General features: G+C 50.8%; 7 protein-coding genes across 7 annotated transcripts; 4 read left to right on the forward strand and 3 right to left on the reverse strand.

Annotated features, from left to right (window-relative positions):
- Positions 1 to 1,875: 1,875 nt before the first annotated feature.
- CGCA056_v005473 (uncharacterized protein) lies at positions 1,876 to 2,346 on the forward strand (the record flags this gene model as incomplete). Its single annotated transcript, XM_037320725.1, has 3 exons — positions 1,876 to 1,946; positions 2,051 to 2,252; positions 2,317 to 2,346. 3 exons carry the CDS (start codon positions 1,876 to 1,878, stop codon positions 2,344 to 2,346), a joined length of 303 nt encoding a protein of 100 aa, XP_037181219.1.
- Positions 2,347 to 3,665: 1,319 nt separating this feature from the next.
- On the forward strand, positions 3,666 to 4,957 carry CGCA056_v005474 (Carboxy-cis,cis-muconate cyclase; the record flags this gene model as incomplete). Its single annotated transcript, XM_037320726.1, has 4 exons — positions 3,666 to 3,860; positions 3,914 to 4,022; positions 4,072 to 4,515; positions 4,569 to 4,957. The coding sequence occupies 4 exons, from the start codon at positions 3,666 to 3,668 to the stop codon at positions 4,955 to 4,957; spliced, it is 1,137 nt and encodes a 378-aa protein (XP_037181221.1).
- A 123-nt stretch (positions 4,958 to 5,080) lies between these two features.
- Positions 5,081 to 6,676, reverse strand: CGCA056_v005475 (uncharacterized protein; the record flags this gene model as incomplete). The annotated part of the gene is made up of 1 exon (XM_037320727.1): positions 5,081 to 6,676. The coding sequence occupies one exon, from the start codon at positions 6,674 to 6,676 to the stop codon at positions 5,081 to 5,083; it is 1,596 nt and encodes a 531-aa protein (XP_037181080.1).
- Positions 6,677 to 7,315: 639 nt separating this feature from the next.
- On the reverse strand, positions 7,316 to 8,732 carry CGCA056_v005476 (putative epoxide hydrolase; the record flags this gene model as incomplete). Its single annotated transcript, XM_037320728.1, has 4 exons — positions 7,316 to 7,494; positions 7,551 to 7,887; positions 7,956 to 8,551; positions 8,609 to 8,732. The coding sequence occupies 4 exons, from the start codon at positions 8,730 to 8,732 to the stop codon at positions 7,316 to 7,318; spliced, it is 1,236 nt and encodes a 411-aa protein (XP_037181223.1).
- A 1,509-nt stretch (positions 8,733 to 10,241) lies between these two features.
- CGCA056_v005477 (uncharacterized protein) lies at positions 10,242 to 11,156 on the forward strand (the record flags this gene model as incomplete). Its single annotated transcript, XM_037320729.1, has 1 exon — positions 10,242 to 11,156. One exon carries the CDS (start codon positions 10,242 to 10,244, stop codon positions 11,154 to 11,156), a length of 915 nt encoding a protein of 304 aa, XP_037181222.1.
- A 661-nt stretch (positions 11,157 to 11,817) lies between these two features.
- On the reverse strand, positions 11,818 to 12,732 carry OpS4-7 (FAD-dependent monooxygenase OpS4; the record flags this gene model as incomplete). Its single annotated transcript, XM_037320730.1, has 2 exons — positions 11,818 to 12,194; positions 12,249 to 12,732. 2 exons carry the CDS (start codon positions 12,730 to 12,732, stop codon positions 11,818 to 11,820), a joined length of 861 nt encoding a protein of 286 aa, XP_037180554.1.
- A 715-nt stretch (positions 12,733 to 13,447) lies between these two features.
- On the forward strand, positions 13,448 to 15,404 carry ATR2-6 (Cytochrome P450 monooxygenase ATR2; the record flags this gene model as incomplete). The annotated part of the gene is made up of 8 exons (XM_037320731.1): positions 13,448 to 13,675; positions 13,724 to 13,760; positions 13,816 to 13,898; positions 13,957 to 14,041; positions 14,103 to 14,171; positions 14,229 to 14,837; positions 14,894 to 15,261; positions 15,321 to 15,404. The coding sequence occupies 8 exons, from the start codon at positions 13,448 to 13,450 to the stop codon at positions 15,402 to 15,404; spliced, it is 1,563 nt and encodes a 520-aa protein (XP_037181215.1).
- Between the last annotated feature and the right edge of the window lie 1,675 nt (positions 15,405 to 17,079).

Below are 17,079 nucleotides of genomic sequence, written 5' to 3' on the forward strand. Positions count from 1 at the left end.
TGGAGAGGTAGCCTCATATCTCTAAGCATCGACTCAAAGTGGTTGGGATGTAATGAAAGCGTCGATGGGGTGAATGTTTCCGGATCCTCTGCGCCGATTTGCAGCCTGAGTAGCGAGGGTATCCCGCGAATCAGCGACAATGATTGATGGTCAGGCTTGAGACTACTTACAAAAAGCGAAGACTACTTGATGGTTGGGCTTGGCTTAAGCGAGAGCTTGGGTTGAATTCGCCCTGGCCGTATTTCAAACGTAAGCAGGTGTCTTCCTGACTTCAAGGGGTAGAAGCCGGATTGGTCGTAGCCTAGTTGCTGTCAACGGCGGCTACAGAAACACCTACCTCTGCGCGAAAGAATCTCGTCAATTGGGCATCAGAAAGAGGACCTTTGAAGGCTTTGCTGTTTCCACCCTATCTCAAGAAAGACAACGTCAGTCTTGCAACGGGGAAGTATGCGGTATATTGCGTCCGGCTCACATCATAGCTAAGGATTTCGAGGTAAGTTGTGGCTTCGCACACGTGAGTGCACTTGCGCAAATGCTTTTCAAACACTCTCTGTTCCATAATTCAAAACAGACCGCATTAGATCATAAACCAATATCTTCAGCCGATCTAGCTAGCTTCGAGCTCCAAAACTAGCGTCCAACGGGGAGGCTTCAGGCTGCGACATTTTGCGAGCGGTGAGACATGTACTCTGTTGATAGAGGCGGGGGTATCACACGTGATGTCAGCGGCGGCCTATCACGGCGCATATCGAATCCCTTGCACCCGTCGAGGTGCATATCGCGATGATAAGGGGCCAATCCTATTTAGTAGGTCCCCTGAGGCGAGTAAAGATGGACTCCAAAGTTCCCCAGGAGACTGAACCGAAACAATGCAGACGCCCGACGACTGAGTGTTTCGACCCCAGAGCGAAAGCAACCGAGGCGCAATGTCAGGCGATCGCCCCGAGTCGATCTGGGTCGTCTGAACTGGGGGCTTGAGGATAATACCAAATGAGACCATGACGACTTGGTGCTGACCTTTTCGAAAGTTGACCAATACGAAGTGCACAGGGTTTCTTACCTTGTCTAGGGCAAAGAAGCATTAGGAATCAATTGGTATGAGGGTGATGGGCAATTTCCTTGGAATTCAAGTGACGCAGAGCCAGTGACGTCTAAATAACCAACTTAAGCATAGCGTGCAGCACTCGCTTAGCATGTTCAAGTAATCGAGGTCCTCCCTGATATTCAGGCCAAGCCCTTGAGGTCGAACATGAGTGGACTGTGCCGCATCGCAGCATTTCAGCACCAGCCAGTCCCTTCAGCCAGCAAAGTCAACAACCTCACTCATGGCCTTTAAGTAGGGGTGCTCTGTCGAAGCAGAAAACCATTACCGCGTCTATTTGAACCACGGATGTTTCCAGTCTCGAACCGTCGCTCATCAGGTCACCCAACTCTACCGCGGCAATGCCTTCGTCAACCGTTCAAGGTGCTATTCTTGTGAGTGCCGGCCCTGTAACAACAACTTGAACTGCTCCGCCATCATGCGCCACCAAACCAGTCACTGTCCAGCTTGGCAATGGCGTTGATATTGGTCGAGGGGTTTGGCAGGAAAACTGCGCTCTGGAAGACCCGGGCCCCTACGATGAATGTGTACCCGACGTCGGAATTGCGCTTCTTAATCTACTCCTCAACGCCACGAACATATCTACAAGCAGCCTTGTTTTTTACCACTCACCAGGACTTGTTTGCCCATCCGCACGGACTCCTGCCGGAACGGCCATCAGATACGATGCCACCTCGTACGACCTGAGCGGCGTCTTTGCCGACCCCACCCTGACGATCACCAAGACTGCAAGCTCTACCGAGACCCAAACTCTGTCTCAGATAACCCCCTACATGAAGCCCGTCCCCAACATGGTCATGTCTGCTCTCGAGCCTGGAGAAACCGGAATTTGGTGCTGTCCTTGGTGAGTGAACTGCGCTTTCCCACACCTTGTCTCTTTTGCAGTGCCCCAGCTCGTTCTGGCTTTCATCGTCTAGACAGTCTGACTGATTGATGTACGTCACCCAGCGGCTACACAGCACAGCCGTTCGGCCCTGGCTGCTATTCCGAAGTACCCAGGAGCCTGTACACCGCAAATACTGCCTGTTCTGTCATCCTTCACCCCGCCGCTGCTACAAAGGTCAACGTCACATACACCTACCATGGTAGAACGATAACAACCGAAGAGTTTTCATGGACCACGTGGACTGAGACTACGTATCCGACCACGGTAAGAGATGTTGCTTGGACTGGCTCTACAGCGTACCCAGATGCCTTGATCACCACTCAACCAGTCATACTGGTACACAAAGCGCAAGATGTAGTGAAGACAGGATCTCCACAATGCCCTGTTTTGACAAACTTGACATTGATTCTCGCGCGGCCAACATCCTCCGCAGAAAGCAGCTCAACATCCTCCGCAAAAGGCACCTCAACACCCACTACAAGCTCGCCCTCTGCAACAGACGCCACAGCGCCAGGAACTTCGAAGGCGAACGGGATTCCAAGAGTAGCATGTGGTGCGATGGTTGCATGGTGGATAGCTGTTTGTGTGATCAATACTTTCTAATGAACTAGGGACGCTTTAGGGGTTGGGCCAGCGCGGTTGGATGCAAGTTTTACCCGTCCAGTACCACGTATTCTCTATCTAATTCATATACAGTGTCGCATCAAACTTCTTCAATGGTGCTTGTTGCCAAGAAGATGTTCTTTGGGCACAGTTGGTTTAAGCTTTCCAACTTCATGTCGAACAAGGAGCCGATCTAGAGGGCCACGCACCCTGGGCAACATACATGGTGGCTATGGCACAGGAGGCAGATGTTTTCGGGAAGATCTTTCGTCTTCAAGTAGATTTTGTTCGCCATCCTCCTTTTCTCCGCTGTCTTTTGTTTCCGTCAGTCACAGCGGACGGGAGTCGGCATTACCGTGACGAATGGCCCGAAGGGATAGCTCCGTACCATCCGCCCCGGCCGACCGCTGCGGAATGTGGGCGGCACCCCGGAACACAAACTCTAAGAAATTGACGAATTGCCCACCGCGGACGACGCCGTGCAGTGCCACTTAGATTGAAACAAGCATTTCCTAGCGGCGGGACGACCTGTTTACCCTGCCCGAATTGTGGGATGCCTACCGGCCCCTTACTGCAATCAGATTGGGCGAAGATCCTGATTACGCGTGCGCCTGTCAGTAGGCAGCGTAATCCCCCTCATAGGCCAATCCCCTTGAATTTCGTCACCACGGGAGAAGCCACACCTTGATCTATTCTTGGCGCTCTAGTTGGCTGGACGCGCCTCCTTCACGGCTGTACGCGGTGGCGGATGTTTCCTCTTGCTATGTTTTTCTTCTAGTTTCTGTTTCTTTACAGCAAAGGGGCGTTCTCCACAGGGATCTTCCGACTGGTAGACTTGTATCCCCCAAGTAGGGAAGCTTGGTATACTTTATTGAGCCGCGCAACATCCCTTAATTCTATGGGGCTGAGTTACCTCGTGATGTGGGATAGTGATTGTCCCGGTGCAAAGCCCTCGGCAATCATCATTTCAACGGTAGAAACATCTTCACAGATTCTGTATATATCTCCCTTATTGCCAAGATGCCCAGATGATCATGACCGACCTGTTCATCCTAACTCCTTAGACACATCAACATGCGCTCGTTTACGTTACTGACTCTGGCCGTGGCTGCCGTCCCGGCTCTGGCTGACACTCACTACTTCTACTCTGGTTTCTTCTCCGGCAGCACCATCGTCGGCGTCGAGTTTGACGATGAGACCTCCTCTCTCACCCTCGTTAACAACATCACCACCGATGCGTCATCGGGATCCAAGTGGATCCATCTTGATGTAAGTTGGTGCTCCATATGTTGGTGTAGTGGCACGGCTAACGACTTGTCTAGTCCCGCCTGAAGAACCTCTACGTCGGTACTACAGGTTACTTCCAGAGCTACACTATCACCGACGACCTCAGCTTGGAGTACGCTAGCAACGTTAGCTTGTCGTCAAACTGTGAGTCTCGTCGTGAACTTGACGACAGAACCTGAGCTGATCCCAATAGGCTCCAACGCCAACTTTATTACCTCGTCCACCGACGCCCCCTACACCGTCTTCGGAACCCCCTACGGAGGTGGATGCTCTTCCTTAGCCATCACCGTCGACGACAATGGCGTCCTTCAGGAGGCTACTGCGAACGTCACGTACGACAGCGCCGCCGGTGTCCACGGAACCGACATGAGCCCTAACAACGACTTCATCTACTCTGCCGACGACATGGGCAACGCTGTTTGGGTGCACTCCTACGACAACACCACCGGTGAAGTCACCGAGGTTCAGTACCTTGCTGCTGCCGAGGGCTCTGATCCCCGCCACCTCGCCGTTCACCCCAACGGAGGCTGGGTTTACGTCGTCTACGAGGCGGCCAGCACGATCGCTTCCTACAAGCGTGATGCCACCACCGGCAAGCTGACTTTCACCAACACCACCTACCCTCTGCTGCCCGACGGTATGTTTCACCAAATTTGGGTTTGCCGAACACGCTTGCTAACTCCCACTCAGGATACACCAACTCTTCCTCCTACTGGGCCGACGAGGTCATGTTCTCCGTTCCCAGCAGCAACTCGAGTGCCACCGCGCCCAAATACCTCATCGCTGCCACGCGATCCCGCACCGTTGGTATCCCGGGATACGTCTCGGCCTTTGCCCTTGACAGCTCCACCGGCGCTATCGCCGAGCAGCTCTTCCTCCTCCCCACCACGAACAGCGGTGGCTCTGCGAACGCGGTCTCCCCTGCCAAGTTCAGCGAGGACTACTTTGGCATCACGGACAGCGGCTCGAACTTCCTGGAAGTATGGAAGATCGATGCTAGCGGCTCCTCTACGACTGCGGCAGCTGTTGCCCACCTCGGCCTGTCGTCTGGCCCGGCCAACATTGTTTGGTACAGCTAAATAGGGTTGTAGTCATACATTAACCAGTGGAGGAAGTCATATATGAGGCATTTTCATAGCGTTTTGATCTTCATCAATGCAAACAGTCTTGTATTCAAGTATTGATGTACCTTGCAATCCAACTTACTGAGCTGAGGCACCGAAAACAACTGCTGGACGTGGCCTTGCAGGTGGTCTAGTGATCGGCGGAGAGCATCTTGATGACCACCAATCCCAGCCATTCTTTCTGTTCCAAGTTGCTCTGATCAACGAGTCGAACGCTCGAAAATCATACTTTGATAACTCCTTCTCAACATTGAGCTCGCATTTCGTAATATAGCGGTTTTCCGTGCTGTCTGGAGCAACTGGGGTAGGGTCGTTATTCCCAAATTCCATCTTGCCGTCGCGTTCGGAAGACTCAATCCACGGGCTAGGGAGAAGGCCAGCGTCCAAGACAATGTAACGATTGGGGAACAGACGGTTTCTCATGTTTTCCAAACGTCTGAAAGGATGATTCAAGCATTGTACAGTATCGAAGTAGAAGTCGGTGAGATTCGTGAGCTTTGTGTGGATGCTGTTGAAAATGGTTTCCCACCTCCCCGAGAACGTGTAAACACGGTCGTCGTCGTACGTGAAACCAAATGCGCCATGCGGGCATCGTTCCCAATCATGGGTAGGCGTACCCGACTTAGTCAGTAGTTGGTCATAGATACGCAGGTGAGAGACGATGCGGCAGTTGAGCAGGCGCAGGGTTGTCAAGGATGTCTGCGCCAAGACCCAGTTGAAGTGGTCATGGTGTGAAATGACGAAGTTGATGAGGTTGAGCGTCTTGAGATGCGGGAATTCCAGTCCCCTTCCATCAAAGTAACCAGGTGCAGTTCCCCAATACTCTTGAAACCCAAGAGTCAATGTCGTCAGAGAGTCGGAGAGTTTGGGCAAGATCTCCTTTTGTAGGTGAGGTTCGAATAGCCATCGCTCCTTGCAATAAAGGTCGTGGTCGGGACCGTGCTCGTTGCATTCTTCCAGAACCAGGAGATCCAGCCGAGTGATGTGTTTGACTGTGTCTGCCATCTCCGACGTAACCAGGCTTTCGAGGGAAGTATTTTGCACGTTCTCCAGTCTCAGCCATCGTATGTTAGTGGCATCTGAATCCTTAGCTCGGGTTGCCATCGCGTTGAAGACCGTCTTGAGAGTTGCGGATCGAGCATCAAGAGGCTCAACGCCGTCCTCCCACCCATCATCCCAAGCCGTAGACTCTGCCCTTTCCCCTCGGCATTTATCGCCGAAGTGCAGGTGCAACATTCTCAAGTTCTTCAGCTCAGTGATACGGGCCACAGCATTAGTGAATCGTGGGAACTCGCCCTTGTTCTTCCAGTCCTCCCAGATCCCCCAGTCACCGTCATTTGCCAAATCTTCGGGGGCACTCCTGATCACCGCGCACTGAGCCACGGTGCGGAAGGTGTCGTTGTCGACCATCTTGTTCCAGATTCGGAATTCGCCGCTGTCTTCTTCTTCTACATCTTCGTCCTCGTCAAAGTCGGCTTCCGGAGCATCATGGTGTACGAGTGTGATTGTCTCGAAGAGATGAGGTGTCGCAAGCGTGTTCCATTTCCGGCACACCAATCGGGCGTTGGCGATGTCATGGTAGCCGTGCGTGAATTCGCCGTACTCACCCCTCTCGTCGAAGAGCGATCCAAGGATAAGACCCAGCACCTCTGTCGGGAAATCGTTCAGTTCCATGGCGTGATTGCTGTGATGGGTGTAAACAAGGAGAAGAAACTCGACCTCACTGTCATCCGCAGAAGTGCAGTTCAGCTGGCTTGATATATGAGAACGCAGCCCCCACTTAGTCGTGAGCCTAGCTTCAGGGGTCTGCAGGCAGCACTGTGGCAGCCTAGAGCGGCCAAAGGATTGAGAGGCACAGTTGGCTATGCTAGGTCCAATACAGCTTTGCGATTTTATCGCGCCTCAATGGCGTTCCAAACACATGACATTGAAGGCTAAAGGTTGACCTAGTTATCTTTCTGAAGTTTCAAGAGACCCAGGCCGATAATTCTGTGGCTATCTTGCAATTCGTCTACTCCTATTGCAACTGGCTTAAATTTCATGACATATGGCGAGCTTGGATGTCTCAGTAGGTTCCTCACAGAAAAACTACGCTGGGCTAGTGGCCGCGGGAATAACTAAAGCCGCGTTGATGTTGCCGAGTACAGAGGTTGGGGCACTGAAAACAGACGCCACACGCTACAACCAGGTCATCTGAGAAAAGCGAGATGACACAAAAAGGCATTTGTGTCGTTGGTTTCGGTGCTGTTTAGATTTCCTCTTAGTTCCGACTTTCTTCATGATCCAGAAATCTGTATGAATATGTACCATCGCTCAAGGCAGATATTCAGGTCGAACCCTGGAATCAACCAGCCTGCGAGAAGGCCTAAAGCCCCCACTAACCGACTCTGTCTCGGGCTTGTTCCTCCAGGCTTTCGAGGCCAGCTCCCGGACATCCTGCATGAGACCCTCGGGGTGCTCCAGCGCAGCAAAATGGCCAGCATCATCCCGTTCTGCGAATAATTAGAAAACCAGATGATAGTCTCTTTGATCTGTCCTCTTTGCTCACCTTTGTAGAAAACAAGCTTGCCGGTTCTTTCCACAGCGCGCTTCGAACCTGGTTCAGTGTCCCACAAGAACGAAGTGTATCCAAAGGGCACCTTGATTCGGTTTTCCTCTTTCAGTGCAAACTCGGGGAACTTGTCGTGAGTCGGGCTCTCGTAGTAAGGCAGGGTCGAGGGTAGGATGCATCCGGTGAAGAAGTACAGCGATGCTGTCGTCAGGATTGCCTTCGTCCAGAAGGGCTTCTTCTGGTTCTCGGGGTTGGCTGCTTCGTTGTACTTTTCGCCGACCCACATCAAGATACCCATCGGATTGTCGTGTAATGCGATTCCGATGGTATGAGGCTAAGATGCATGCGTTAGAATGGATTTTAAGGGCTCGATAGAAAAGCGTCGGCATCGAATATACTCACTCGACTTCTCATGCAAACTGCATAGCCCATATGGTTCTTAAGCCAGTCCTCGTTCCTCTCCGCTACTTTCTGCTCCCGCTCGGAGTATTCCACGCCCTCAGGCATCGGGCTCGGGGCGAAGTTGAGATGCACAAGTTTGCAAGAGTCGGTGTATTTGGCACCCAATTCACGACCTACAAACGATCCCCAATCGCCGCACTGAACCATGTACTCGTCGTATCCCAGCTTTTTCATGAGCTTATCGAAGACTCGCGCGTTGTCCTGAAGCTTCCAACCAGCGCGTGGTGGCCAAGACGACCAGCAGAAGCCAGGCATGCTAGGTGAGACCACATGGAAGGCCTGGTCGTCAGGATTGCTCGGGCGTGTCAGCGGCTCCCAGACCTGGCTAAATTCCCAAAATGAGCCAGGCCAGCCGTGGATGGTGAGAAGGGGAATCGCGTTGGCATTGTCCGACTTGGCATGAACGAAGTGGATCTTCAAGTCTTCGATGGTGGTGATGTGGTGTGGAACCCTGTTCATCTCTTCCTGGACTTCATACCAGTCGAAATCGTTGGTCCAGGCATTGTAAAGATTCTCAGCCCAGCCATACTCAGGCCCTAGAAGTCATAGTCAGTCAGGCTTGGCTTTAATGTTCATATATACAGTGATTTCACCGTAGTTTTTACCCGCATCGGGAACAACTGGTCGTCCTGGTAGTCGTGTGTCCTTCAGCTTGCGTCGTAGACGGTCAACCTCTTCCCGCGGAATATCAACTTTGAAGTCTTGGATCTCGGACATGATGATTTAAACTGTTGGTTTGCACGAATCCTTGAAGATGAGAAGTCCAAAATAGCAGTGTAGAGTAGGTGTGCTGGGAGCCCAAGCAACCCCTCTCGATGACATCGGATGAACACATGTTTCAATGGTGATGTAATCACGACATAGCGACCTAGTTCCTAATTGGCGTGGGACGCTAGGTTGCCCAAGCATGCTCACTCAGTGTGGGCATTGGAGTGCTTCTGTTGGTGTATCTACGTCTGGAAATTCGGCTTTTGGCCGGTCAAGAGAGGGTCATGCACAATCATGAAGAAAAATAGTATCGTCGGATGTTGTAGTTAAAATGTTTTCCCATGTAAAGACCGATTTTCCGATCCTACAGTGGTCGCGGAGCTCCGCGAGTTGCTGGACGCCATCCAGTGGTTCAAGTGGATCTCTTCGGGGGATGCTCCGGCAGCATGTCCGTGCTTCCACACCCTTGCCATGTCTTTGGTCTGGTCGAAGTGAGGTTCTGTGCGCCCGCCAGCGCGTTTCGGTTCACGTTAACATGTTCTACGAGGTGTGAGAAAACGACACCTCATTGTCTCGATGATTTCCGGTCGTCTGTGGCAGCGGGCTGATAAACAGCACATGCACGGCGAGGGTGAAGTTTCAATACACTCAGGGTGATATCCCGCCCTGTCGGCAGCGCGGTGTGAATAAACTCGGTAGCTGTCTTCCCAAATGGGATCGAACACACGTGGGACCGCGCTTAAATAACAGTCTACGTCGTTGATAAGACGGTTCTTATTTTTGAGATTCTCTGCTCACTGGAACAAGCCATGGGACGATCGGCGAAAGGGTCCCGTCCGACGGCCGCTAAAATCGCCGACCTCTCAGTGTGGGAGCCGGAACTTGGTTCCCGATACCGAAACCGAGGCCACAATCTCTAAAGGGGTCGCGTCATGGAGTCTTTAAATACAAAGCTGGGTCTCAATTGTGTCAGGGGCCTGACATATTACTGAAAACCCGAGAATTACGACTTATTCGTACCCGCATGCAAAGGGGCACTTTTCGCCTTAGTCAATCGAGTGTTGTTCGTACAATAGCCAGTTGTGACGACGATTACTCAACAAGGCCGGACCACACGAAAAAACCACACGTCCGCAGGCCCCAGGATCCAGACCCCGCGGGCTCCGCGGAAACCACGGCGCATATCGAGCAACAGAGGGTGCACAACGAAAATCAACAGCACCGATTTATCAGCATAGTTGAGTCTCGGACAACCAAGCGGACATTTGGTTTCTCATAAGAGCTGTTTTTTTGCAGAATCTGACTCAGAAAAGTTCTGCGTTGTGGTCGCCGACAACAACAGTGCCCGAGCGGTCACCGCGAGAGTTCCATGCCGATGTTGTTCTCACATCCATCTACGTCTGCGAAACCAATGACCTCATCAAATGAGGAGCTTTTTATGTCGAAAGTCGGTTTGTTCAGAGTTGAAGTCTTTCGAAGTCGCGCGCCACTCTCATTTTCAGGCCAGGGCGTTTCGCCATGATCGTTCTCATTGCGGGAATCACCGGCAGCCTAGGGCGTCGTTTGGCGAGAGCCGCTAGGGCGCGCGGCTTGTCAGTTCGGGGTTTGGGCCGTGACCCCACGAAACTGGAGGCCGACCTCCATCGGGATCTGGAGTCCTTTGTCACAAGCCGGAACTACTATGACGTTCCGGCCTTAGACGCAGCCGTCACAGGAGTTGATGCTGTCGTTTGTGCTTACACGCCGAATCCGGTGCTCGACCTCGATGCGAATCTTTTACTCCTGCGCGCTGCCGAGCGTGCGAAGGTCAAAATATTTATCGCTTCCTCTTGGAACAATGACTGGACGAGAATCAAGTTTGGAGAATTCGAACACTACGACTCGCACATCGCTTTTGAGCAACAAGCGGCAATGACAAGCCCCATCAACCCGGTGTACATCTTTACAGGGGTATTTGCGGACTTGGTATACACTCCATACGGACCCGGCGGATTTGATATTACTGGAGACATACCCGTCATGAAGTACTGGGGAGATGGAAACAAGCAGCTTCACTCTTGGACAGAGCAGGACGATGCAGCGGCTTGGACCATCGAGATCCTCCTCAACGGAGAGGGAGTCAGGGAAGGCAAGGGCGGTTTCTTCAGGATACGATCCGGGGAGCACACCATCGAGGACCTAGCGTTGATATACGAGGAAACAACTGGAACCTATGTCGAAGTAAGGCGCCAGGGTGACTTGATGGATCTAGCCAACGAGGTAGCTCGCATGCGCAGGGAGAAGGGCAGGGCAAGATACATCGAGTATCTACCTCAAACGGCTGCACTTATAGCTGATCAGGGGCTTTGGAAGATGAAGAATACTGTGTCGTTGGAACATGTTCGTAAGCCAACTGCTTTAGAACAACATCTTAGGGAGAGATTTCGACAATAACGAGCGATGTTTCAAAGGTCACCACGTGAGAGAGGACTATTCATCTTCCATTATCACATGATCTCAAAAGCCAAATAGTCTCACTAGTGAACTCGTTAATTGATTTGGTCCCAAGCCCAGTCAGTTTGCAACGTATAAGGACAAACAAGGTTGTGACGTATCTTGTGATCCCGTGGTTTTACTTAATTACAGCACTAACTGCTGTCACAACAATATGGATAGCGCAACTAATGATCCTTAGACTTGAGAAACTCCTCAATTCCATCATACGTACAGTTGAATCTCATTCTCTGTAAGATGACTTCGGGTGAAACCTTGGCAGCTGCAACCCTTGAGTTCAGTTGAACTTGAGAAGCTCTCGGTCGCCTCGCACTGTCCCATGTCTTCAATACCCCAGCGAGGTCATTGGATGTAAGACCTGGTCGCAAGAAAAGTCTAAGAGCTTCAGCATCCTCAAGTGCTTGATTTGCACCTTGACCCTGGTAAGGTACCATGGGATGAGCGGCGTCTCCGATAAGTGCCACGTGCCCTCTTGCATAAGAAGGAAGAGGATCAGCGTCTCTTAACTGATAAAGCTTGATATTTGAAAGACTCCTTCAAGGTCGCATTTGTCAGCACGCGAGGCATGGTCGCAGTGTAGAGTGAGCAATTGGCTGTTTTCTTACCTCATTATGGTGTGCAGCCACGGCGGAAAGTCTTCAAAATGGCGAATCATCTCCTCAAGGTCGCCATCTTGAGTCCACGACTCTCGACTCTGTTGTTTGAGAATAGAGTCCGGGACAGCACAGGCGAAATTCATGATTTCTCTGTTTCTGCATGGATAGATGACAGCATTCCTGTTAGACCCATCTGCCGCGATGGATGAGGCCAAGAATGTTCCGTCTTCAGACTTCAAAGCATCTGGTATTTCTCCAAGAAGTTCCGTTACCTGGGAGAGAGGAACTGTGAAACGGTACAGTGAGGTGTTGGCTGGCACTGGCGGTGGATGTTCCAGCCCGACAACAGCTGCCCGTGTCTTTGAGTGGATGCCATCAGCACCTTTTTGAGTCATGTTAGTCTCTACCTGTAAAGCAATGTAAGAGTGATTCATACCGATTATCAAGTCAGCTTCAACTATCGATCCATCCCCCAGCTGGATCAAACCATTTTCAGGGTCAACATTTTCAACACGTGACTTGAAAACGATCTTTGCTGGCTTTCCAGGCCATTCCGATCCCTCGCCGGTCGCGGCCTCAAAAAGCGCGTCTTTCAAATCCTGTCGGTGAAACATCCACCACTCAGAACCGAAAGCCTTGGCACAGTCCATTCGAGATTCTTTGAGTAAAGCTCCAGTTTGGTCGAAAGTGCGAAAGCCGCTCGACACAACAGCCTTCAGAGACTCTTTGGCCAAGCCCAAAGACTTTGCCATCTTTGTGCCGTTAGGCCCAAGACCAACGGCTGCTCCAGCCTCAGCTGTGTCGGACGCGTTGCGCTCGTAGACAGTAACATCATGTTGCTCGCGGAGAACTCGAGCCGCTGCAAGGCCGGCTATGCCGCCTCCAATTATGGTGACTCGCAGAGGCGTGTGCTCAGTCATTTGGTGAAATCTGTTGATTACTCTGGTTTCAAGCAGAACAGTCTCGTTTGGGTTGACTTCTTGAAAATGACATTTGCGTAGAGAGGGAAGCTCAGTACACGGGCTTGATGAAGTCACATGTTCCACACTTAGAATGACGAGATTTGATATCTCATGACTCAAAGTTCTCATCGGCCTCCATCCCACTCGGCTTGAATAAACTATTTCATACATCTCAGTCAAATGAAGCCATCTGTTTCCGTGAGTTTTGATGGCCCAAGCTAAACTTCGCGTCGCCGGCCTTTCCGGTTGCCTCACCCGGATTTCGGATTCCGGAAATCGGAACTCACAAGCTGATATCGCATCCATGAAAATTGCTCTGAGTTGCACGCGGGAATCTTTCCGGAGATTTAGCAGTATGTCTTGGCTCGTCGATCTTCCGTTCCCGTTAGAAAGTGGTCGATCATCCGGCCAGGGTGGCCGCATTGTCATCGAAACCAGGGTCTTGCCCGCCAATGAGGAATTCACGACCTGTAATTGTCACGGGCAAGTTGCCGACTCCGGAGTGGCGATGAGAAATCTGCGAGAGAGTGGATTGCCGGGCCAAAGAAGAAAAGTTGCCATGTCGTCAATGACACGATGATTCTCCATGTAAGCTTGATTAAAAGGAAAAGAATCCAAAGAATTAAGGATCACGGCATCTTCAATGAGTTTCAACGCTTAGCTGAAGTTCGAAATGTCAATCTCAACATTCTACCATTCCACGGCTGATTTCGTGTCGGCTACGCCCGCAGTCTGGGCCTGGGTGCTCCTTTGCGGAGTTGCCGCCCTGGTAGCCTTCCGCAACTCTATGCCAAAGACACCCAACGTTCCTCTTGTAGGATTCGATGTCAAAGATGCCAAGAAGCGGAAAGCTCAATACAGCTTTGATGCCCCAGGAATCGTCCAGAAGGGATACGAGCAGGTAGGACGCGATTGCTGGTTTGGAAGGTTGAGCTAACGATTGCCTTAGTTTAAGGACCGTATCTTTGGTGTCGACACTGCCGATGGTGTGTACATCCGTGAAGCGATTGAGAATCGTTGTTACTTACAAGCAAACTTCAGGTGTTAAGCTTGTATTCCCTCATCAGTATGTGGAAGAGATTTCCAAAGAGCCTGGGTTGAGCTTCCACAACTCTCTTGATCATGTAAGTGGCTTGGCTGGGGTAACTCACATGGGCAAGACTGACAGATCAACCTATGTAGGATTTACTTATCGACTACACCTACATGGGAGGGCTGAAAGAGTTCTCTCTAACTACCTTCAAGAAAGAAATCATCCCCCACCTGCGTGAGTGGCTTTGCATGATGAGTTATGTCGGCAGCATGTTCTAATGGCCATACCCACACAGAAAAGTTCATTCCTGAGTTCACTGAACTTATTCAAGGCTACATTCCTGGCGCTTTGGGAGACAACGAAGGTAATGCCTTACCTGTTCTGGTATGATACATGGTTTTTGACATTTGATACTTCACAGACTGGACTCCGGTGAACATATACCCCAAGATGCTTCGCATGCTCGGCATTCTCACTGCCAGAGTCATGATCGACAACCAGGCACCGCATAACGATACATGGATTACCCTTACTACGGAGTACGTCCAGTCTGGCACCTCATATGCCCACCAGCTGAAGTTCTGGCCTGGCTTCATGAGACCATTGGTTCACAGGTTCCTGCCAGAATACTCCGAGATTCAACGTCAGTTGAGTGACGGGCGCTCTATTCTAGTGCAGGCCATTGAAAACTTCAACAAGCGAGAGAATCAAGGATCACCCGAACCACAGCCAACGAGTGTCTTGTACCATATGTCGCGCAAAGCAGCCGGAACCTCTTCGTCGATCATCGATACGCATCTCAAGGAACAGATGAATCTCGCAGTTGGAGGCATTCACACTACATCAGCCGTTTTGACGCAAACTCTTTTCGAACTCTCTTCTCATCCCGAGTATGTTCCGGATCTGAGGCAGGAGGTTGTTGATACCCTGCGCAAGTATGACGGTGTTCTCTCCAAGGCAGCTTTGTGGGATATGCACAAGCTTGACAGCTTCATCCGCGAAGTCCATCGTCTAAACTCACCTAATCTGAGTATGGAACTTCCTGTTTTCCCGATTTGCAATATACTTACTAACTATATCTTCCAGCTACCCTGCAACGACGCGCGACAAGGGATGTTACCTTATCAGATGGCACCTTCATTCCCAAGGGCACCAAGCTAGAGTTTCCAACCTTTGCAATCCACCGCGATACCGACTTCTACGAAGATGCGACCAACTTTGACGGATACAGATTTCTCAAGAAGCGTCACGAGGATGAGGAGACCAGTGCCAAGCATCACTACGTCAGTGCTCGCAAAGATATGTTGGGATGGGGTTACGGAAAGACGGCTTGCCCTGGCCGATTTCTCGCCGACATTGAAATCAAGCTCATCGTTGCCTTCATTCTTCTGAACTATGATATCAAGAATCCAGAGGGCCAAGAAAGGCATAAGAGTGTCCACTTTGAGAACCAGGTAAGATAAGCTGGGATAGCCATTCTCTTCACTGACCAGAGCATTAATCTCATTCTCAGGTCTTCCCCAATCCATCAAACCCGGTCCTGATCCGCAAAATACAACGGGAGGGACTTCATGGCATCAAGACTGGTAGAAACTAGGATGTTTATGCTCTCATCATACGCGCAAGCCATGGATTTCATTAAATTACATCTAGTAGGTATGAAATGGAAGACTGATGAGAACCAGACTGTGGATTTTCGTTCTTCTCTCCACCCTCTATCCAAGCCGACTCAATCGTCTCGCTGCCGCCACCTTTGAGACCTTTCTCGTACTTCAAAAAACAAAAGTTGCTGCCTTCTCCCTGCCTTGAATTCTTTTTACCTGTCTTCCAGGCAACGCCAATGCAACTTTGAACCAAGATTTGCAATGCAGCACAAAGGTTCATACAGTCCTCCATTCTTGTTAGCGGCACTTGGCCCATATCTTGACCTGGGTAATCCGTCGAACATTCGCGTATGAACGAAATATTCAAGCCAGGTACTGTGTACTTGGATGACGTGCAGTTGGGCAAGGCCTCTCCGTGTACTTCCGTAGCTGCTTTTGGGAGTGGAATCGATGTAATGGTTTCGTTCGACGAAGTGGGTGGAAATGGGGGAGCAACTGAGGCCCAAGCCTAAGCATCGAGTGAGAAATATTTTCGAAATTGATAGATATAGATGGGACTCATACTCTCTATAACTCTGCTCCATTAGACTTAGTGATTTTGCTTTCGACCCGGCTATAACGGATGCAGCTATCACGCCTGTGAAGAGGATCAAACAGAGTATCCCCAGCCCAAAAAAAGCTTTATTAGTGCCAAAGAGACGTTTCTCTCTAAAGTCGCGCCTCTGGAGGGGATTCGAGCCATGCCTGTCGAGACAGGTGGTTGCTGTTCTCTGGCCGTGTGGGTATTGGCAGTGTCCTGCGTAATTCATGCCACCAGTTGTGACAGCCTGAAATTCTGAGCCTTGATGCGGGCTGCATTTCACAGGCTTAGAGAGCTCAAGGCCACCACGCTCTGCTGGCATCAAGTCCGAGAATTGATCCTTCTTATCTTGGTGACCTGTAGCTGGAAGAGGCTCGGGCAATGATGCCGACGAAGCTTCTGTACAGGCCATTGGCGTCTCTCGGAGTCTGACGAAGAAGATGAGAAACAAACAACTGTTGAGGGGCCCATAATCAGACATCTCAAGTGTAATAAATGACAGCAAAGCCAGCTGATATACTTCTGGGAGAAGACAGTATCATTGATTGGCCATCGCATGCTTGTAAACCTGACTAGAATCTCAAATAAGTGGTCCTGGGCCCCTTTACACACGACCTCAGATGTCTCTGTCACTCCTTCACTCAGACTTATCTGACTGAAGTGTGCAAATATGACCCGCATGGAACAATTTGTGATTCTTGCCATCTTAGGTACCTAGTTCATCTGGCACATTTAGACAGCTTTGAACTGTCTAAAGCTACAATTAGTAAACACATTCTCTCCGGCAGAATTGCCATCGTGCGGACCCTCATGGGCTTCTGAACATCGTGGTCAGATGGGTTTCTAGGTCTTGGTCTCTCGCCGGCTAACAGACCAACCAAACGCCTGGCTGATTTCCCGACTTCCAAAATGAGCATGGTATAATCAGGCTAAGATGACACAACTTTAAAACAAGTGCCGAACTCGTGACTGAACCTCCTGTTGTAGGACAAAATCTGTGTGACTTTCATCTCGGTTTGAAATCGAACTGGTTGGTTGTGCGTGCATGATATCTAAACACAGGTCCGTATGCCACAGGCTTGTACGAG

This window comes from Colletotrichum aenigma, assembly GCF_013390185.1.
Source record: "Colletotrichum aenigma strain Cg56 chromosome Unknown KSG_Cg56_contig03, whole genome shotgun sequence".
Taxonomy (NCBI): domain Eukaryota; kingdom Fungi; phylum Ascomycota; class Sordariomycetes; order Glomerellales; family Glomerellaceae; genus Colletotrichum; species Colletotrichum aenigma.